Source organism: Ammospiza nelsoni, chromosome 5 (assembly GCF_027579445.1).
Source record: "Ammospiza nelsoni isolate bAmmNel1 chromosome 5, bAmmNel1.pri, whole genome shotgun sequence".
Lineage (NCBI taxonomy): Eukaryota > Metazoa > Chordata > Aves > Passeriformes > Passerellidae > Ammospiza > Ammospiza nelsoni.
Genome location: NC_080637.1, coordinates 38,122,987 through 38,146,589, shown reverse-complemented (window position 1 = coordinate 38,146,589; position 23,603 = coordinate 38,122,987). Strand labels below are relative to the sequence as shown.

Here is a 23,603-nt window from a genome sequence, read left to right as displayed (position 1 = left end):
GTCTTAAACTACCCCACATACTTTTAATAGCAATAAATATATAAAATACCTATCTGATAATGCTTGCAAGAATGCTTCCCTTCTGTGGCTGTTATTTGGGATTCTATCCACTAGCAAATTCATGAAACATTAGCCTATAGACTACTTTAAAACTTTCCAGACAGGCTTGACAGGAATTGATGAAAGTGTCAATGTCAGTAAACCATGATTTGTAAAGCATGATTTCCACTGTGACTGATTAAATTTATTTCCCAAAGTAATGTGACAAGAGAGAGGCAAAAAGAGAATTTAACTCATAAAGCAGCTGCATCAAGTTCTAATGACTTTAGGTTTTCCTTGTTTATTAGCTCTGGATGTGCTGAGCCCATGAAAGCTTTCCATGGATGCATGTCCCAGTTGCTGGCCCACTTTCATGGATGTGAACTGCAATGCTGTTTGAGACTAGACTTTAGCCTACCCACTCTTCTAAATGTATGAACAAATACTTATATACTGCCCTCTACCCTACCAGGTAATTGTCTGTGGGTAGTATCTCTCAGTCAGGAAAATAAACCCATTTTGCTTATAACAGTTAATTTTAATGCTTAAAAGTCCACATCATGATATAAAAAGTGTGTGTCTGTAATAAAGCAGTAAATGGATCTTAACATATCAGACAGTGCCAGTTTAATGCTACAGCATTCAGGACAAGGAAGTATTTACTTGTCAGAGGGCTGAAAAGGGGGATTTTTAAGGCTTCTTGTTCTCAGCTGTTTACTACCATTTCTCAGGGTCTACAAGACCCTTTCCACTATTATAATACTCATATCAACAATCATCTACATCATGTACACAGGAGCAGAAATGATGCTTAACTTTCCTCTCCAAATAACACACAGGGGAAGTGAAGTAAATGCTGTCCAAATCAGGTAAAATGGCATATAAGCATCTGAAATCTCAGAAATAATCTAGACTCTACAAAAATAATATGGACTCTGTCTTCCAGCAATATTTTGATTTACAAACCAGGGAAACAGTAGTCAACACAGCAGATATGAAATGGTGACAATTGGGAAATTTCATTTGCTGTGAGAAAATGGAATAAACATCCTGAGACTGCCCAGAAAGGCAGTTCAGCACAGAGGTAGCTGGGAAGAAAGAACAGTGGTGGTGCTGATGCCTGAGGTGCTGATGGAGAACGCCAGGTGTGTATTGTGCTGAGTGGCTGCACGGTGCCAGGCCTCTGCACCATGCTCCATCAGGATGGGGAGCTGACAGGGGTCATTCATTTGCAAGCATGGCACAGTTATGGAAAGGTCCTAAAAGGTGTAGAGGAGACTAGGAAATCAATGTAGGCTACAATATTAAATGAGTTTATGTGGCACTTAGGGACAGGTTCTACTGGTGGACTTGGCAGTGCTGGGTTAGCAGCTGGACCTGATTAACTTAGAGGTCTTTTCCAACCTAAATCATTCTATGATTCTATGCAGAAAGATGGCAACAGATTGATTGACACTGGACTAAACTACCAGAAACTACCAGAAACTATTTTGTTGTCATATAATATGCCGGAAAAGAAGCAGGCCCTTGAAAGTGGGTTAACACATAAAGCTGAACCATGAACCTTCAATGAACCTGAAAAGAGCATAAATCAAGCTAAAAATATTTTAACCTCCATCTTCAAAAAGTAACCCATGCAGTGACACCCTGAATATAATATACTTTTTATTAAGTCCTCCAAAGGATCAATAGGATCATGTTACATCACACTGTCATTTTCCTATAATGTTAGGAGTCACATGGTGGTTCTAAAATGCCAGCTATGCACTATGTTCAAATCAGAAAAAGGGAAAGGGTTTTGCAGAACATAATCAAACTCTTTCTTCCTTACTGGCATACTTGAATTTTAATATGCTGTTGATCTTACAAAGTGCATTTAGTCTCTAGTCTGAATGCACCACAGAGCTGTTCAAGACTTTTGTATTAGAACAATTCTCTGGAAAAGACTAGTTTAAAAAGTGTTTTTTCAATGTAAAAATTTGCCCAGAAGGTCTCAGTTGTCCTGTTCATCTTTTTTTAAAATAGTTTCTGTCTTAAATAAGAAAAAAAAATTGTTTCTTAAATTTTTTCTATTTGGTTGCTCATCATCCTACTGGTTGAAAAGCACAAGAGATAACATTCTAAGGTATACCTGACCCCAAATTCCAAGTGTGCCTGGAAAGATGCCACAGGGAACAAAAGTTACCAAGCCCTCACCCTACCAAACAGTTTGGGAAGGTAGAAGGTGCCTGATTCCCCAAATGTATTTTCAAGAAACACTGAGGAAGAAACCAAAAAAACCTTAATTTTCTGTACAAACAATATTTTTCAGACATTTCTTTTCCCTTTTTTAGTCCAGCCTTGGTGAATTATTATATGGCCATATCCACACGTATGTATCTATATAACTACATATATCTATACCTTTACCAATTTGGTTTTTTATAAATAAATAAACAGTTAACATTTATATAAATGTTATTTATGAATGTGTATTTTATAGATAGAGGTATATTATCTACAGATAGAAGTAAATATAAAAATAAATATAATTAGATAAATATAGAGATAAATATATATATAAATATAGAGATAAATATTATATATTTAACAAATAAATACACTTTTTTTTTTTCATTCACAAGAGGAAATGTCTGTGGCTCAGGCAGTTCTAGCTCATACCCTGTCATCTGTTCTAAATTATTTGGACATTTCTCCCTTCCGCTCTTTGAACTTCTGGCATCTTATTCAAGCAGTCTGTCTCCAAATGATTCATGCTTGAAGGTACAAGCAAAATTATGTTTTCAATATTTTCCTATTGTTCACAACTCATAAACCAAAAGGCAGATAACCCAGTTTTGCATCAATATTTATGTTCCTGCAGAATACAGAGCCTTTTAATAAGAATGAATAAACAGTGACCATAGCTTTTCTGCTGCGGTCCCAGTATTGTAGTATAGGTATTTTGTGCAATTTAATGAAGGAGTACATGAACCACAACATTAAAGAAACAAAGTGGATCTCTAGCAGTAACAGTGTGTTGTGGTTCAGGACACTGTGCTACTTCACTACTGTGCTTAATACTAACCTGTAGCACACCTAAAATGCCATCTTTTAAACCTCATTATTTTTCTCTGAACAAATTAGACAAGTGGATTACAGTGTGCTGCCAGAACTAGGATTAGGTCCTTAGGGACCAACTGTACCATTGTATGACCTTATCTCCATATCATTTATGATCTTATACTAGAATAGAATTATATCAGAGTATCTGCACAGAATCATATGCCACCATTCTACTTCACAGTTTGATACAACAAAACTGTAATAAAGTTTTTTCCTAGAGGAAATGGAAATGGAGATGACAAAAATGCTGATGCTTTTACTTCTTCAAATGTATTCTAATTATCTCTTGAATCTTTGCACAGATTTTCAGAAAGTCCACATTCATAACACATCCTAATGTATGGCTGGGATTGCTATAAACCTGCATCAGTCAAAAAATTATCACATGGTTAACTGTTTCTATTGACAGTAGTAAAATACATTTGTAAGCATTTTGTTCAGTCTCCCCATTGACTTGCAACCTCCAATGTTCACAAGATGTCAGAATTAAACTGGTGGCAGGCCCTGGAAAGTAATAAATGTATTGACATTTGCATCAGATTTCATTTTCAGAGAATGAGAAGGTCTAATGAATCTCAGTAGAAAGTGAGTGTAGAGCAACAAAGAATGTCTGAAGGGAAAATAACTTAATTATAAAGCTTCTATTCCTTCAGAAAGAAATACATAAAAGATTGGATTCAAGTGCTACAAGGATGAATGGAATGCTTGCCGTTAAATTCTACATGATCTGGGTTAGCAACAGTGAAAATTATGGCCCAAGTGCATTAAAAACTGACATATAAATAGTAATGAGTGGCAAGGGTGACACAGGCCAGACAATGAGAATATCTGAAATGTACAAAATGAAAAATTTCACTAAACTGATTTAAAACACTCTTTTGAAAACTGCAAGAACAGATAATGAGAAAAGATGACAGATGCATTTTGAACTGCAAACAGCAGAAATGGAGGGAAAAATGTTGTTCTTGAACAGAGGTAACTTATAAACAGAAGAACCCAGGGTAACTGCATGCCACAGGTTCCTAAACAGTGTTCAGACATACATCAGGTACTTTGTAAGGAGAAAAAAGCCTGTGCAACAAACAAAAGGAGATACCAATCACTAAAGAACAAGTTTGTAGGATCCAGCACACAGAAATAGCTAAGAAGGTAAAAGACTCAAGCAGTTTATGAAGGACTGGTGGTGAAACGGTCAATAGAGGATGAACAGTTTAAAAAAATCTGAAATGCTATTGAGAGACTAAAAACGCTTTTTAATTTACATTTTTTATTTTCTCTCTAGGCATGCAATAGTCTGCTAGAGTGCTGTATTATAACTATAGAAAAGATCATTTATTTTAGAACCTGAATGTGTTTCACTTTGAAACACCTTTTCCCTCATTATTTTAAACTGAAAAAATATTATTAGGTATCTTCTTAGAAGGATGGGCTACATGGAAGAAGTATATGAGAAGTATATTCTTACTAATGCTTTGTTCTATCTTTTCTGCATGAAGGTTATTAGACAGGTTAGTCATTTGCCACTGAGACACACTAAATGCTTTATTTACTTGGACTTCAGGAAAATATAATGAAAAAACTTCCTTTCTGAAGTTTCTGTGATGTGGAACCTTGAGGACTGTAATGACTGTATCTTTGGGGAGCAGAAAAAAATGGAGCCACAGCTGATTTGCAAGGTAAAATAAAAGGTTAAAGTAAAATTAAATACCTAAGGGCCATTTAAAGGTCAGCTTCCTGCAGATCCTGGAACAATCACATACAGCAACTCATTCTGCATTATCTCCCAGACATGTAAAAATACATCAGATTAGATTAATAGCACTTAGACCCTTACTAGCAAAAAGCAAACAGAAAGAAGAAATATTTTCTTAATTTTTCTTCCCTTCAGATTTGGTAATGATTCCACAGTGGGAAAAGCAGGAACTACCTGCCTCTTTCCTTTCACCAAAACCGAGTGGCTAGCACTGGCATGAGCTAAGGACAGCAAAGGGACTTGTTTCATCCCTTTCCTATATATCAACCAAGAAACACACACAACTATGTACATCTTCCATTTTCCAGCCTATGTCAGTGCAACACTTGGTGTAGACTGCTGTAACCATATTTTAAACCTTCAGAATATTTAAATGAAGGCCTTTTTCTAAACAGAGTGATGTAATCACGACTGCCATGCAGATTTCCACCATTCTGACTTGGATCTATTTCAATTCATAATCACAAGCACTGCATTTTCATTACTGTATTTCACAAAGCACAAGCTCTGCATCCAACAGGCTTAATTTCTTCCCTAGTACTTCTGAGCAGCAGGCAACATGAAACCCTGTTCCTTACAGTAGTTATATATGCAACTGCCTGCACCAATCAGCTACCTAACTTTGTTTATATGCTCAGGAAAACCAGGGTGCACTTTTAATATAACAAATTTAACAAAATCCATCTGGACCTCAAGCTGTGCTCATCATTCTCTTCATGATAAAATAGTTTTTCCATCTAGGGGAATTTTTCTGAAAGCTTACTGAAACCAGTTACTGTCTAATCTGTAAATGAGACAGAACTTCTTTCATCCACATATGTTTTCTCTTAGTATCTGGGTGGTTGAAAGATCATCACCACAGATGTATTGCTCTGATAATGGAATCCACTACCAAAGCGAAGCATAAAAATATAATGTAGCCATTGTTGTCATCTATCTGTACTGACAGATATAAATAAGGCCACCAGCACTGTATTTTTAAAAATAAATCTCAGAGCTGCAATAAAGTCATAAGGAAAGAGTGAAATGCCAACTTCAGATTTTGAAATATTCAATTCCCACAGTTAGTCATGGAAGAATACAGGAAATTTTAGGGTAAAAAGAAATCAGAAATCACGCCTAAAACTATTCTTTGCCTTTCATTACTATTTATTTACTCCAGATTTTTTCACTAACAGTCTAATAATTTCAGAGTTTTTATAATTACTGGTACAAAACTATGATATTCCATAAAGAATGCATACTTTTTGCAAGGCAATTTCACTTACCATGAATCAACTTCCTTCCTTCCTTTTACATTTAATTTGAAATGTTGCTGTTGGTCATAGGACTAGATAGGCAAATTACACTCTTTCACAAGAAGAATCTTGCTTGCCTTCTGTATGCACAACTTTCACAATTCTGACATTGGTCACAGACAGCTTACATGGGAACAGGAATGTTAAAGATTGCCACACTGACCAATTTTGGATAACTTTGCAAGGAGCCTGTAAAAGAAGGTTCACTATCCTCCCACGCTAACTTTGCACTTAGGAAAGGGAGGTTCCTCCAGAAATTGGTTTAATTACCTTCCTGTCTGTGTTGTCTCCTAGTCACACGAGGACAAGTAGCCCCCTGGATCAGTCTCCTGAATTCCCCATTTCTGCACAAATCTAACCTGTCCAGTCCTGTGATATTCTGATTATAACCCTCCCCCAGGGCTTCTTAGCAAAACGGCCTCTGTATGAAACCTGTAGAGACCTAATATAATTTGGTGCCTGTTTCAGTTTCTGTTGACAAAGGGCTCAAACACTGTATAAAGTAGCTTGTCTTCAGTGGCACAGGGAAATATTCAGATGTGGTAATGATCACAGACATTGATCATTACTGGGGACATCATAACCTGCAAATGGGGATGAGCACCATCATCACCACCATCACCACCATCACCAGTCTTTTAAATTAGGTGAGTGAGATGCTAACCCTGTACATACAAAGCCAAAACTTTCTTGGTCTTCAGCAACCTCTGTTATTTGACCATTTTCAGTGTGACTTCTCAGAGGTATTTCCTTTTCCCATGTATAATCTGTATTTCTCTTGGAAAAAGTGAAGGGCATCGCCTTCTTATATTTGTTTAATAAAGAAAATACAACAGCTTTTTACCTCCTAGGAAATAAAGTTGACATTACACAATATGTTTAGTATGCATTACCTGGAAGCAATGAAGAAGCTAACTTTTCTTACAGAATATTATAACCTAAAATAACCTGTTATTAATGTAAACTAAGACATAGTTTATTTGTGACTTATTACTGAAGATTTAAGAAAATGTATAGTCTATAAAATCACCCACCTTTTTCAGTGTTGTCCTGGGGTGACGTTATGATGCAAAACTTTCACTCCTCAGAGACAGTCTTAAAGGCACAGCGCAGATGAATGGGGATACAAGCATCATAACGTCACCCGAGGACAAATTTATATTTTTTTTTTTGCTTACATGTAGGCACACATACAAGCATATGGATATCAAATGCACTTAAATGTACAGAGTGCATCAAAAAGACATCCTTATTTCTCAGGTAAATATGCAAAGTAAATACGTGTGATTCTTCCAGTGAAATAAAATACTCACGGTGTAAGAAGATGACTTTCACCCTTGAAAATTTACTCAAATTAGGTTTGAAGCATTTTGCCATTATTGAAAAAAGACAAATGTCCCATTCATGTGTTAGCAGCTATATGAATTATCTGGCTTCTGCCATAATAATAAGATAATTCTTGTTCCTTTCAAAAACCTGAAAGAACTATTTCTAGATAATAAAAGACTGTGGGTCAATCTAATGGAGACTACTCTCTGTTATGTGCATTTGCCAAGTATTTTTTCCAAAATATAAACTGTAAGGGATTTTCTGCCTTAGGGCTTCTGCATACCAAACCTTTCCACAGTTATGTTACAAATGTTAGAAAACAGAAAGAATCAAGAATTTTTAAAAACATATTCAGAACTGCAACATGGTAATAAAGAATGGCATACCTGCACAATAATTGTGTAATAATAAACAGCCATTAAGATAAACATTTACTATGAAAGGATAAAACAGCTTGTTTTATCAACAGCACTTCAGAAAAAAAAGTAAAATTACTCAATTTTTGATTGATAGCAGTTAGATTATCTATTGAGTTAATTTCATATGGACAGTGTGCAGAATGTACATTAATATACACTTCAAATCTTATCACTTTCCAAAATTCTCCATACAGCAAAATGTGTAGGTTTCAGTATCTGTATGAAACTACTTTTTGCCAAAAAGATCTAAAGATCTCAAGTGTCCGGTAGAGCAGCCATGTGAGTTCCTAAGGACCTCCTAAACTATGAGCTTCCCCCAGCTCAGTTATGTTGTGACATTTGTAATATACACAGCTGAGACACCTGACATGAAACCAATCATAGAAATCAGTTTGAGGAATCATGTAAGCTACCTGCCCACATTTCAGACAGCAAAGAGTGGGCAAGAGGCAAGATAGATCTCACCAAAGTAATTTTTTCTTTTTCAATTCATATTTTGGCTTCTTTCTAAAAAGAAGCTTTTATTTACTCATTAGCATCTTTAAACTAGAAATGTGTTTGGTAAATATTTTTAAATAATATTTCAAATTATTTATTTTATTGGGAAATAATTACTTGAAATAAATGGCTGCTATGAAAAGAAGTGTTGTTAAATCCACCAGAGAGAATTCCCATCAGTAGATGTTTATATATGCCCATCCATTAGTGGAAAACTTGTTTTCACATGTAGTCATTTTTCTTAGGAAGGGAAATATTATTTTATGCTAATTTACTTATATTACTTCAAAATTTGACAAATAAAAAAAAGAAAATCAGTATTAAGAAAAATTGTATTTTTGTTTGTTTCTAAGCAGGGCTCCTTCTTTTGCTTAGGAGCTCATAATATTAGATGTACTTAAATTTATAGTAGATGACAGAAAATTTTCATATAGGAAAAAGATTTTGGTAGGCATCTTTTTTTATTCTTAAAGACTGAAATGAAAAATGTATGGATAGAAGAAACCATATTCCCTCAGGCAATACAGACTTTGTATTAACAAGCATCAAACTTCTCTGTATGTGAAAGCAAACAGAAAAAATTTTGCTTTCAGTTTACAGATAAGAAATAAGAAAGATGTCATCAATCTTGGTCTGGTAATTTTTTGCATAGAAATATTTTACATCTGAAACGTAGCTATGAACATAAATTAATCAAAGAATTAAATTATTTGAAACTCCTAGATTACAGGGAGTTTACAGAACACTGATGAAAGTTGAAATTTTTTTACACCAGCCTTAGATGCCACTACAAAATTGTAAATGTGGAGAATCTGGGACATGGAATAATTTCTCTTCTTCTTAAATTAATCAAAGAATTAAATTATTTTAAACTCCTAGATTACAGTGGAGTTTAAAGCACACTGATGAAAGTTGAAATTTTTTTACACCAGCCTTATATGCCACTACAAAATCATAAATGTGGAGAATCTGGGACATGGAAGAATTTCTCTTCTTCTTAATGAGGCATGTTTTAATATAGCAAAATAGAAAAGAATAAAAAAGTGCAGAAGTACCAGGAGATCTCAGGGAATTATAATGGAAAGCTTAATAAAAGATTCAACACCTCTTTGCCTACCATGTGGAATCACCATCATCCAAATAGTAAATAACCTGCTTTATCCAGGCTCTTTTGGACAAACTCTTGCAACAGTCATGATGTACAAAGAACACTGTAATTTCTTTTTTGTTATTAAAAATTCACCATGGATAAATCATAAAATCAGGAAATGTTTCAGTTCTTTCACTAAATTAAAAACAAAAAACAGTAACCAAAGGTATTTATAGGAAGCTGGCTAAGCTCTTAATTCCTGTGATTAAATCTGTGAACACTTATTTCCTTATATAACAAGATGTTATTGTCTCTTATGCAGTATTAAATATCCTCCATAAAGTAGAAATTCAGCTTTGGAAAATGTTGTGAATGGTCAGACTCTTGTAGGACCCGACTATAATTTCCTAGATTACACGTTAATAGTATAGTTCACAGGAAAAACCTTCAAAGACATTAATTTTCAGCAGCAGAGAAAATAAAAGCATTTCACTTCATAATGCCCCAGCCAAACACATGTATCTTAATTTTTGCATCAAATGCGGTAATTAACATGCTATAAGCAACATGTCCCTCCAAAGCATATTTTTAAAACATTTCTAGTTCCAAGATACAGATTTATATAAGACTGAAGTGTTAAAGCTTCGTCCATTTAAGAAGAAATATGTTTATTATATACGTGAAAGTGTAATTTATATATCAATCAATATATAATTCTGATAGTTTTAATCCAATCTAGATCATTGAGTTACCACAATCTCAACATACATTTGTTCAGTAAGTCCACAAAAATCTTTTGAACAAGGATATAAAAAACTGAACAAGTACTGAACACAACAAAGCAACAGACAAAACTCTTCATGATGATCTACAGTTGACTTTTTTTAAATTTCCCCAATAAAATATACATTGCTAATATTCTTTCTATTTAAACAGATATTTCTGTTTCAAACTCCTTCTTCTATACTGGCCTTCAAGCAACTACCTTCTAAAAATATGTTTTCAGGTACAGTCTGAAAGCAATGTAATTCAGCAATTATTGGTTAGCAATGAGTGCTTTGTTTCCTTAAAACTGAATAAAAACTGCCCACTTAAAAAAAACCAACTAGATTTAGGCTATTTCTTCTCCCTTGTACAAAACATTGGAATAGAATTAGGCCCTCAAAAACCAGAGTGTGTGGAGATAAAAAGAGTTTATAAGAAATGAAAGTATTAATTATGCCTTTTCCCCATCTGTTTTGTTGATTATTGGAAATTTTTCATTTGCAAGTGGAACTGGGAATGTGAAGAAAACATGAAAATAACCAGTATACTGACCACATGCAGAGATAGCAGCCTCTTATTGTGCAATGCGCAGAAAAATCAATAATAAAGTCAAAGAAAGGCTAACAATTAACTAAAATTGGAACTAAAACTAATTTGTATTGTTCTCTGCACTTACTCTAACTTTACTACCAAGAAATCTGGGCTTACTATCAAAAAACACATAGAAGCCACTGTGTAAATAGCTAAAAAATAATTTAAAAGCCTATTAAAAAAAAAATTGTCTTTTTGAACAGAAAAATAAAAAGCTTTTAGACTTGAGAAAAATAACTTTTTAACCTACCTTGACTGCATATCTTGGTGTGTTTTGGACTGGCTGATTTCAGCTGGAGTTGAAGGGACTTGTTGTTGTAGCTCCACCAAAGACTGGTAGTACTGTTGCTGATGATGTTGCTGCTGTTTGTACCGAGACAAACTGAAAAACAGCCCTAAGATGGCTTTCAAATTTCCATTCCTTATTTCTATTAAAAAAAAAAACAAAAGAGACAAGGAAGTGAAAACACTTTGGTTTTAGATTTCAGTTTTGTAAAACCCATACTAAAGTATGTCTGTACATACCTATAGCTATACATGTTTATGTCTTATATCTCTTAATTTACCTGTAATATCAGAGACATTTTAGGTGTCACTGATAGTATATTTTTTATTATAATTTTTGGGGTTTTATGTGTCAGTGTTGCAATAAACAACTATCTCTACAATGCCTTCATCATGAGACATTTGCATGGTCATAAACAAGAGTATATCCAACCTTAAGTAAGACACAATTCTGAAATGTCCTGTCCCAACTAAGTACAAATATTCTAATTAAGGAACAGCCCATTAAGAAAAAATCTGAATTCTTTCTAGTCTTAAATATACATCCCTTCAAACCTCATGACTTTAAATTACTCTTTTTGCTTTTGGAGCAAATTCTGTGCACATTGGTAATAAACAGCGAGTTCTGGAAAAATCAAAAAGACTGTATTATGGTTATGGTTATTGTCAGTGAGCACCTATCCATTCATACAGAGGTGTGCAGGAAACATGAGAAAAGAAAATAAACGGAAGGTTGTTTTTTAAAAAGGCAACTGTAATGCTCATGATTACATCTTTGAACTTTCAAATGACATGATTTTATAGCTTTTTATTTTATACTGCTATTACTGATAATGAAGACAAAAATTGCAGCTTTGACGAGGCTAAACAGCTACCTGAATATAATTCTGGTGAACCCCAGTTACATCCATATGACTCCCATTACATTTTTAGCTTTTTCCCAGCCTGAGATGAAGATTTTACAAGGATGCTGTTACTCTTTTCTGATAAAGGATTCCAGTGACAAAAAGAAACCTCAGAAGACTTTAATGAAATTATCTGCAGCATGTAGGTCTGTTCATAACTTCTTTATTAATTTTCTTTGGCACTGACCATCTTGGGAAAGGTTTTTATTAGACCTATAGACTTGCAACCTGTCATGCAATGCCACAACCTTTCTGCCTTCCCTGCAAATCAAAATACTGAGCTGTGTGTGCTGCACAGCTTTCCCAGGGAAATTTTCAAGTTGAATTTATACAAAGTTACTGTCATTTTCATGTCTCTTAAACCAAATTAATTTTTTTTTCAATAGGATTAGGTGAAATGTTAATACATATACTAAGGCAGTGAACACGGGAGCTTTTATGCTCACAACATGTTCTTCAAAATCAAACCTAATCCTGGACACTGAAATATACTTATCAGAATGTGAATTTGTTCTAAGCAGCCAGACTTATTCATCTCCTCTGTGAAGATGCTGCAGGATCTTTGATTAGCAATCAGAGCATGAGAGATATGTACAACTTTCCCAGAACAAGTAAACTTTTTAGGCAATATGACTTTTGCAGTCATGTTGGTCTCAAGGAAGATCACTGTCAAGGAATACAGAAAATTTGTATTTAAAATTATCCCAAAAACACCCCCAAAAAAACATGTAACTATCCATTTTAAGTGGCTCTGTTTTGAGAAGACTCCCAGTATGTGACACCAGTTTATTTACTCTTAACATTTTGCATGACTTGATGCTCAGAAGATTCCTTTAGTAAATCCCACTCAGTATTTTTCAATCTTAAAATTTTGCTCTTTTTGTGTTAATATATTTGTTACTATCTTTAGGGAAGCATGCTATCAGTAACTTTTTCTTTCCTAATTTTAACAGAGTTAAAGTTAGAATATTTCTCACAATCAAACAATCCAGAAACTTCTCATGTGTACTAAACATATACTTGGAAAATGAGAAGATATTCTTTGTAGCAACTGGATAATTATTTATCAACTGGGTTCTCAAGCAGAGATTTGGTAGCCAAGATTTGGTAGCCAAGATTTGAAAATTACTATTTTTTTAGACCTCTTTGTTCAACTGTCAAAATGAGGTCATAAAATGGCTGTGAAATCTTCAAAACCTGCTAAGCTAATGGTTTATTTTTCTGCAACCTCTGTGGTCATTAATAAATTACCCACTAGTAACAAGAAAAATTTACCAAATCTTATTACAAGAAACTCAACTTCTTCTCCCCCTAAAAATTGTCATATTCAGGATTATACACAGTAAAAATGGTATATTTAAGGAGATCACACCTCTGCAGGACTTTGAAGAATATCATTATGAAGGTAGTAGTGGATTTACTTCAGATTCATGACCAATTGTGTAACAGCAGAATTAATTTTAATTTTACTTCAGCACTAAACATTAAAATTTGGTTTTTAAGAATAAAGAGCATTTTAAATCCTAGTCCTTGCACTTAGTTCTATGTAGTACTATTGCTTTTAGTAGCATATGAACTTAAAACTACACAATTGAAGCATATATCCTATTACAATTATTTTCCAAAGTAAAACAAAGGTAGGAATAAAGGCATTGCAGAATGCAGATTCTGATTTTAAAAAGTACAGAAAATATGTCATGTACCATGTCATGATATATTGATGAGTATGAGAATAATGAGTATCCTCATAAAATAAATTAATAATAAATTTTCAATTTGACAATCAAGGTGAATAGATAGTACACATCATGTCTGTGTTGCATGTGTAAAATCCTAGATAGGTTCAGATGGTGAAAGATAGTAATTCTGAGTTAATTTCACAATCAAATAGTGGTTAGCATTCCAATTTTCTTCTCTATGCATCTTCTAGAATTCAACTGAAATTAGCATCTCTGGAAAAAAAAAATTCCTTCCAGCTTTTAGTTATGCTACAAGCAAAATAAAAGTACAGGGATGCATCTCTGGACCTGTTACCTTCAGTGCCACACCTTGCAGAACTGCTTAATTTGCTACATGACAAAGACATGTACATTTTATTAATTCATTTGCCCCTTACATGAAGAACAAGGCAATATTATGTAATTATTAAGACAACTGGTATTTTTAATGGTTTTTATTTATTATATTTATTAATTTAGTTGCAACCACATTAGGCAATCATTTAAGGTGACTAACACAGCAGAATAACTGAAGCAGCAAAACCATTCACTCTGACTTAATAAGAGACATCAAAGGAATACTATAATTTTCAGACTCATCTGGACAGCATTACTACTAATAATAAATTTGCTGAAACAAATAGTCTTCCTGGGGTTTATTTAACTGAGCAGGATTCTTACGTTCTTGTTTGCTATTTTGAATCAAATATATGAAAAATTTAAAAAAAAAAGTATGCTCAGGAAGTTCTGTGCCTATCTAATATTGTGGAGCTAACATTAAAAGATTAATACCATTGAAAAAATATTGCTTTAAAACATTGTCTCAAGATTCATAAACATTGCATTTCTTGGTTCAATTTCAAGGGAAAATTAAAAGGAAACTCTCACTTGTTATCATTAATCTATATCTGCATGCTGTTCAAGACAGCTGGAGCTTGGTATTTAGGTGCAAGTGATTTGTGTTAAGAAATTCAGTTTTCAGAAGAAAATCTTGTTATTTGTTCTGATGAGTTGTTTCTCTTACCTTCTGCAGAAAGACCTTGGACATTTACGCCTCTGGCTGCCAGAAAGCTAAGGCAGACATCAACATTCTCAATCTGCAACATGAATAGAAATAACAAGCAGGATAAGACTATTTTACAAAACACAGAAATGTTGGGAGAAGGGAAAAAAAAATAACCAAAAAAAACTGCTCAGGAATGAATACTTTACATTCATTGCATACTACAGCTCTTTATCAAAGTTTAGCAAGAATGATTACTGCTAATTGGGGAATCCAGATAAAGCTTTCATTGTCCGCTTTGGTGCTTAAAACAATTCACAAATGCCCAATCCAGAATGGCATGCTGGCAACTCAGCAACCCACCTAGTTAACATAAAACTGGATTTTGTATGCTATAAACAAGCAGCAGTGAAAGCACTCATAGAGAATTGGACACTGAATATATATCTGGAGATGTGAGCAGCTGAGTTTACTAAAAAATGTAAGCAAAAACAGTGTAAGCAAAGGTACTGCTTGGGATGATGTGGGATTCTGCGGAAATTATATCACTCTCTTTAGTGGTTGTTCCTCTAATTTCTTTCCTCAGAAGAGTTTTTGCTTAGTAAAGAACATGGTGCTGGCTTCTCTTGGTGATTTATAAGAAATCTACAGCTACCACAGAGAGCTTTAGGTACAAAAATGTAGCCTAAATGTAGATCAATAAAAGGATAAAACTTCTGCTTCTAAAATGAATAATAACAGAATTAGACTGCTTTCATGCATCTATTTCTAATACATGATGGAGATGGGGTGCTCCAAAATGTTCTCAAGTCACCATCCTGAGCTGATTACCCCAGTCCTTCCGGGACCTCTGAAGGAATAATCAGCTATAAACATAAAAATTACTATCTTTGTCTATAAATACGCTGCTATGAAAACAGAAACAATAGGTACAGAGAGAAGTTTTGTTTCAAGTGGCTTTAACAAGTTTGATTTTAAAATACTATTTTAGGTTGATTCATTTATTTCAAGGCAATTAGGACCACAAAAATAAAACAAAATTTGAACAATATATTTTAAATGCCATTATCATTGGAGAACATTAAAAATAAAGCAAAGAATATTCAACACTAAAAACATAAAACTGCAGTAGCTCAAGTCCATGCAGTTATTTTATTTGAATGTTTACACATTTTACAAAGTCTCATGTCAATTGTTTTCAACCATCAAAACATAAGGGGTAAATTCACTCCTTGAAAGAAAGCTACTTGATCCTTGGCAGTATCTTTTCTCACCTAGGAAAGTCTTTGACTACTGTCATCTTTCTACATTGGATTCTGCCATTGTTTTCTGGAAATGGTAGTAGCTAAAAGGATTTAAATATTCTTTTTACTACTGACCCTAGCAATATGTATTATGAGTCTACAGACTGTCTTGATCCATGGGTATAAATGTATAAATTTATAAATATTGAAAAATATTCAGATCTGCTCTTCAAGGACAATAAAGGTTAATACACTACTAAACACATTTTTAGAAGTCTTTTCAAACCTTGATTACAAGGGCATGATAAACAATATTTTTACTGAGTCAATTACAGAGGAAAACCAAAACTCAAAGTCTGCAGTTAAACTAATGAAATTTACTAAAAAAATTGGGGTCTACCATAAAGCTTTCATAAATCAGTTTAATGGTGTCACCAATTTTCACAGCTTAGAATGTGGAATAATCACCCTAAAATCAATGGGATTACTCCAGCTCTTGCCCAGCACAGTCACGGCAGCAATCCAGGCATTAACTGGCATTTTCTTAAATGTTTATGTAGTTTTACACAATGAAGAAACGCCAAATTACCTAATTCTGTTAATACATAGAGACATGACATAACTAAATCAGTTGCAAGTTGGCTGCAGCTAAAATAGGAAGATCTGGTTCTTCCTCACCTCCTCTTCCTCCCAGGTGTGAGGGCCCTGCTGCTGCTGGGCTTCAGCACTTCTCTGAGCGCACCCGGAGCTGGCTCCGTGCAGAGAACTCACCCAGCAAAAAGGCAAAGGGATTTCAGTCATTCCAGTTTCCCGTGCAGCCAGAGAAGTGCAGCAGCCAGCAGCGGGGAGGGCGTGTCCCAGCCTGAGTAAAGTGTGGCTTGGGAGAGGAAAGGGGAGGTGGGAAGGAGGGACAAGGTGGATGGTGCCATTCCTGGTGGCGGTGGCAAGGCACTGGGCTGGCTCAGTGCTGACGTCCAACCAAACCCCTGAATCCGTTGAGAAAATTGTGCACGTGAAGAGAATATTTCTACTCAACCTTTAAACAGTGTCAACTATGTAAGAAAAAACTTTGAATGGAAAAATCTAAGCTGTGAAAAACTGAAAAGAAATGAAGATTTGGTGGGCTATTAGCTGCATAACTCATTGTGTCTTTGGACTTTCAAATCAACCATAATGCAGTATCAATTACTTCAAAGATGGGAAATTCAGCTCTGTAAGCACTAGAAGTCAAAGGGAGGGGGAAAAAAGAAAAATAAATAAAGAAAAATCAGTACAGTACACCAGTAGCATAATAACTGGAACAATATTTTCTAACACATATTCTAGTTTAATAAAGTAATTTTTGATAATGGGCACGACCCCTCTGCAGCAGTTCAGGAAACCACAAATATAAGAAGAGTTAACAGGAGAATATTTAAGCCCTAATGTGGAAACATCTCAATATCTATCTGCAATACTGAATAATAGTAAATAATAAGCCTACTACCTAAACCTTCACATACATTTAGTGAATAATACCCTATAGAAACAGCACCTGGTTAAGTCACATGCCTACTTTTACAGCATGTGTCTCTTAAACTCAGAAAAAATGAATCATTACCACTAACACCAATTACTCAGTAGGCTGCAGAACTACAAAGCAAATTCTGTTTGGCATCAGAGTTCACCAAGAGAAGTGTAACAGAAGCCCTGAGTCCAAAGTCACCCCTTTGGTAGGGGTGTATGAAGCAATAGCAGTGGCCAACTTTCAGACAATAGACTGGGGTTGCACTGTTAGCTTTATAATAAAGTCTTGTTTTGACTTGTGAATTGAGCAAGTTTGGTGTGGCAACTCACAGGCCCATAATACCCTGAAAATGTCAGAAAACAACTCTTACAGTCAGTTCTCTCATAATAACTGCAGTTACTGTACAACTCTCAGAAACTCTTAGAGGATTCAATGAGACATGCATTAATATGTTTTTGGGTTATGTTCACTTTCTTTCCACTCCAGTCTAGAAAATGTTAGCCTTAAAATTGTCCCATTTTGAAGCTCTCAGTGTGTCTCCAAATATTGCTTTAATTACCTACTTCTTGCCCTGGCAAACCACAGTTATTCTTTGAACTCAAACCCAAGCAGCCCCAAACACTTTTTCTTCAAACTCACTCACAGATGAGAGTAATTTTGCAATTACAAAAGTTCCAAGAGATTTCAAGCAGCTTCCATTCCTCAGTACTGTTTCAATCAAGAGTGGTATGAATTCCTGAAGCCCGTGTTTATATAAGTAGTTATTCACTGGGGTAAACTCCTCCTAGAGCTGACACTGTGTGTGTAGAATTGTGCTGCTCATATATCAGTGGCTGAAGATTTTGTGGTGTAACACAACACAGACACCAGACAAATTTTGTACCTTACATATGACCACAATTCTGTAGTGAATTTTGCTTGCAAAAAGAACTAGTTTATAGCAGAGATTATGTTTATCACTGTAGTGAGCTGTATCACGAGAACTACAAGGTACTGTAGCAGATGATATCGCTCATTACATTACAGAATTCAGGATATACAGTTTGACTCCAAATTTTACAAGTCACAACAGAGAAGAGTCTCAAATTTGCAAATTTGTTTGTACAGGTACAAACTGCCAAGACTGTTGCTGATGATAAAGTTCTCCACCCCTGTCAATCCCTGATTTATTTTTTTTTCCAAGACTCTTATTTTATATTAAAGATTCAAAAGCATGAAATAAATGCAGCACACTGAATAGCAGGACTTAAATACTAAAAACTTTAACAACTATAAATAGCTTAAATAATTAATAATATAATAAACCTTCATTGCCATATAGACATTTGCCACTTAGCTATTCAATCAACACTACATGAAATTGCTTTCCAGAGGTAACAAAACCCTAATTTGGAAACCTAATCACCTCCTTATCAAAACTCAAGGATATTATGTCAAATTCTGAAATGTATCTCCAGCATTGTGGGTAAAGATACACTTGGCAAAGATGACGATAATTTAGGAATTAATTTGTGGGCATCATCAGGTAGATAACCATTTGATGCTTTTTTATTAAGGCCTAAAAGGTTATGCTTACAATATATTAAGCTTTCTTCATAAATCTGATCCTTTTTGATAGTATTCATACACATAGCGTCATGAAAAAAGCATCTGGGACACCTAACACCATAAATACTAGCAATCTCCAATATATTTTTTTTGCACAGGTATGTAAGGGGATAAAGTTCATATGAAGATGTAGAAATAAACAGAAATGTTGTCACAGCTCTGATAATATTAATAGATTAGGTAACATGCAAAGAAGATATATTGAAATATGTTTACACATATGATATTGCATAGTTGTGGGTAACCTGCTTTTGAGGGAAAGCTATTTGAAATTTATCGTCAGAAATAAATCACTAAATCAGACTGAGGGACTTGTATAGTAGTAGTACTTAGTACACAGCTGATTTACAGGAAGAGCTCATTTGTGGGATGTACTCACCAGTGACTTAACACATAGAATATGTCTATTTATTCCTATTATTTTTGCTGTTGCCAAGATTGCTTTTCATCTCCTTTGTCTGAAAGACACTTTCTTCACATGCAAAAATAAATTTAATTGTGGGACGCTCATAAGACATGTAATTATTAATAACATAGCATTATGTTTCTCTGTGTGTATAAGAAGCTCAAAAAATATCTTGCTTTGACTAAACCCCTCTTATTAATTTTATGACAATATAGTTTACAAGAACACATAGCCACACAAGTTAGTTACTGTTCGCCTACTTTGAGCTGGATTCTTCCTGAAGAATGAGATACCTTTATAAAAACAACAAATTATTATAACCACATAGAGTTTCTATACATACAAGCTCTTAAATGCTCATAATTATTTTGGCAGCAAAAGTAAAACAATTATTTCTGTTAGCACTTCATTCAGCGCTATCTTCCACAGTTCCATGTGTGTGTTTTGACATTCTGATTCGTGACCCAGTTCCCAGATAAAATTTGGCAAAGGATTTTCCCTGTAGAAGTTTTGTAATGTTGCTGACGGTTGATTAAGGACATCCATACAAATAATATTCCACAGAAATCCAGTGAATCACATTCATACTCACTTTCCAAAGAACAGAAACGCCACAAAACTCTTCAGTATTTGTTGCTTTTTTTTTTCTTTTTAATTGCAAATACTAAATAGTACTCTTTGAGATTGGTATTATGATACAAGATAGTATGTGTCACGATAACTGTATTTAAAACACACTTTACCAGCATGTTTCTTCATAAATGTCCCCAGAGTATTTACCTGAACTGAGAAACATACATTTGAATCTTCCTCTTGCATGGATATTCATCACTTATAAATTTTGTGGAGGATTTAAATGAATGCAGAATTAGAAAACATATTGTTGTTACACATCTCCTCCTCTTTCAAGTCCTGGAGCACTAGCAGAATCAAAATCAAATAAAATTCAGGCCTCACAGCTAGTAATCTGGACTCTAAATATTTACAATTCACATGTTGCATAAAATTATTAACATTTAAAGAATGTAAAAGCAGATACTATTTGTCTGATTTTAACAGGAATCAGCCATGTAAGGAGATGCACAAGCTTTTGAGATCTGGTTGCTTACTCAGTAGGTTAAGTGCCAGTGAACTGGTCTCAATTGCAGGCTCTAGAATAAGCAGAGGTTCAGGCAAGCAACTGAGACATCTTCATGAGTAAATAAAATCATTTTTGATGCACATGTTGGAGTTGGTAAGAGAACTAAACTTTCCATATAGATTTAGCTATACAGAATGCTCTGGGGAGACACTGAGAAGTATTTCAAGTTGGAAATGGCCTAAACTCTGATTTTCCTATGTCTAATAGCAGTAAGAGAATTGGTCACATACACTCTCACAAATACATGGTTAATCCTCATACACACACTACCTAAGACTATTCTTTGGCCAAATATATAAACTTTCAGAACCTGCTATGCCCATAGGTGTTCTCAGAGATTTAAAAGGACAAGTTTATTTCACTTTCTGTTCTTAAATGACTCATCCATTGCACACATTGTGACCTGTTGACAATTCACTTGTTGTGTGGGAAACACCCAGATTTTTGGTTTGCTTTGTAATTTTGTTCCTTATGGGTTTTCTTCCCAGCTGGTTTCACTAGTTTGTGTTTATGTTCTGCCAGTCTTTAAAACAAAGAGCTAAAAAGTTACGAGATAGAGAAACAGAAAATATTCGCTGTTCTATAGTGCCATGGTTTTAACCTCGGTTTTATCGCTCAGATTATTTAACAAAACCAGGCTTGATAAACCTGACTTCATAAGTGCACATTTAGCTTTTTTAAACTATGTAGAAATGGACATATGTCAAATACTTCCTTCAGCAAAAAATAAACACTAAGCAAGTCAAGAACTTGCTCCATTTCAGTGATAAGGGAATACATTGCTCACTACTTATGAGCATGCTTGCTTTATACATATCTGTATACACTATGATTTTTTAAAGCTGAGTATTGGGTGCAGAAATACATTTTTGATAGCTGACTTATTCTGAAGAGATCCAACTGAAGAGCTCAAAAGCACCATCCAGATTAAAACTGGTATACAAAAATGGATTACTTCCTTATCCACCTGCCTATCTATGCTTCAAATGCTGCATATTCAACACTGTTTGGGAGTCAATGTGATTCTTAAATTATTGCATAAAGAATATTCAATAGTGAGAGTTCCCTGTTTTTCACTATAAAACAGATGGTTCAGCACATCTGAAATTCTGCTCATCTCTTTAGAAAAATGTGCAACTGGTAATATAATTAAAATATGAAAAAAAACCTAATGCCTTTTTAATTGTACATGTCCTGTGGGATAAAATGTAGCTAATCCATAAAAGGTATGCAATTATGATTTATTTATTATAATACGTGGTAAGATTTATTTCAATTATTTGTAAAAGTAACAATCAATAACCTCAATCATTATAAGAAACACCTTCAATGCCATGTACTCCCTTCCATTTGACACTGTTGTTGATTTACCTGCTTTCTGTGAAAAGCTATCAAGAAATTTTACTTGCAAAATCATCGCACCATTTTCACTACACTGTAATATTGTATGTTATCCCCAACAGCTGATTCATAGGTATTCGAAAAGAAAGATTCTTTTTCAAATTTAAGAGTAGAGTTTCAAAGGGAACAATGTGAAATAGACTCATATGGGCTCATTTTGCAAGTATTATAATGAAACTATCACGAGCAAGCTAATTATTTTTATATATATAGTGCAGTTTAAACTAGTTTAAACACAAGTGACAGAAAGAGATCTGCTTTCTTGTCTCTTGCATATTCACAGTTGTATGTCCTTATTAACACAGAAATGTGTTCATACTAAATTAATTACAGATTCCTAATTTTAAGCAAGTCTGTCTAAAAGTTGTATATTTCCACCAAGATTCCTTGTGAAGAAAGTGTACAAAGTATTATTATGTAATAATTTTTTTTTTACTAATACTACATAATAAGGACACTTGGAATAGCAGAGAATACACACAAATTCTTCCAAATCTGAAAGTAAATGCAATGGAAAGAAATGTGGCCCAGAGTAATGCAAAACTTATAATGACTCTTCTGAGGAAGCTGCTTGGTTTTAAATTTGCAGTTCTTGTGGAAGATGCTTGTATGGCAGGCTGCATGTTACACAGTTCCCTTGGCCACAGACTGCTGAGACTGAGTGAAATTTGCCATGAATTCTCAGTTTCCCTTGTAGAAATAGGGAAATTTGAAGAAAGGGAAAACTGGGAGATAAACAAGCTCTCAAAAATCATGTCATTTATTTTCTGGTCGTTTATTTCCTATAAGCTCCTGCCATAGCAGCTGACTGGATTAACTTCTTGTGACTACACTGGAAGGTAATGTCAAGTTTCCATGGGTGGTGTATATTAGAAAACCCAACCAGACAAAACAGGTGTTAAAAGTCCTGCTGGGAGATGTTTCATGCATTCTGCTGACTTGCTGTTGCACATGGCCTAGATTAAGGCACATTCCACATTTCTATCAAAATTATGGCACGGGTTAAGCAGAATACACTGACATACAGACACATTCAGCTTAACTCTTTTGTAGCAAACTCCTCATTATTTGCAATAGAATACTTTAAGGAGCCCTTAATAAAAGTATCTATCATTGAACCATGTAGCTTCATTCCAGAAAACTGTTCCAAACTAAGCATTGACTTTGTAATAAGAGACCATATATGAAAATTAAAAACTGATTTACTGAAGGCATCTGGGGAGAATTTTACCTTAGAGAATAATAACTACTGGTATGTAGAAGGCCTCCCAGGCAAAAATTTTTAGGAAATGATACAGGAGTTATTTAATTATTAGTTATTTTTTGAGGAAAAAATTACAATCTTATTTAAAACTGAAATAGCTTCCACTTCCTTTTCCAAGAGATGTTAAGAAACACGCACATCAAATTCCTCCAACATGCAGTCCAAACATGAAATATGACCAGTAAAACCAGAAACGTGAAAACAAATTCACTTCTCAAGTACTTGGAGAATTCA

General features: G+C 34.4%; 1 protein-coding gene across 3 annotated transcripts in view; it reads right to left on the bottom strand.

Moving 5' to 3' along the window:
- Nucleotides 1-23,603, bottom strand: part of NAV3 (neuron navigator 3) — a 251,568-nt gene that overhangs the window by 141,692 nt on the left and 86,273 nt on the right. For all 3 annotated transcript variants that reach the window (XM_059472357.1, XM_059472358.1, XM_059472359.1), the window contains exons 4-5: nt 14,820-14,892; nt 11,138-11,315 (exon numbers count right to left, since the gene is read on the bottom strand). In XM_059472357.1, coding sequence (XP_059328340.1) covers nt 11,138-11,315; nt 14,820-14,892 — 251 coding nt within the window. The remainder of the gene's footprint in view (nt 1-11,137; nt 11,316-14,819; nt 14,893-23,603) is intronic.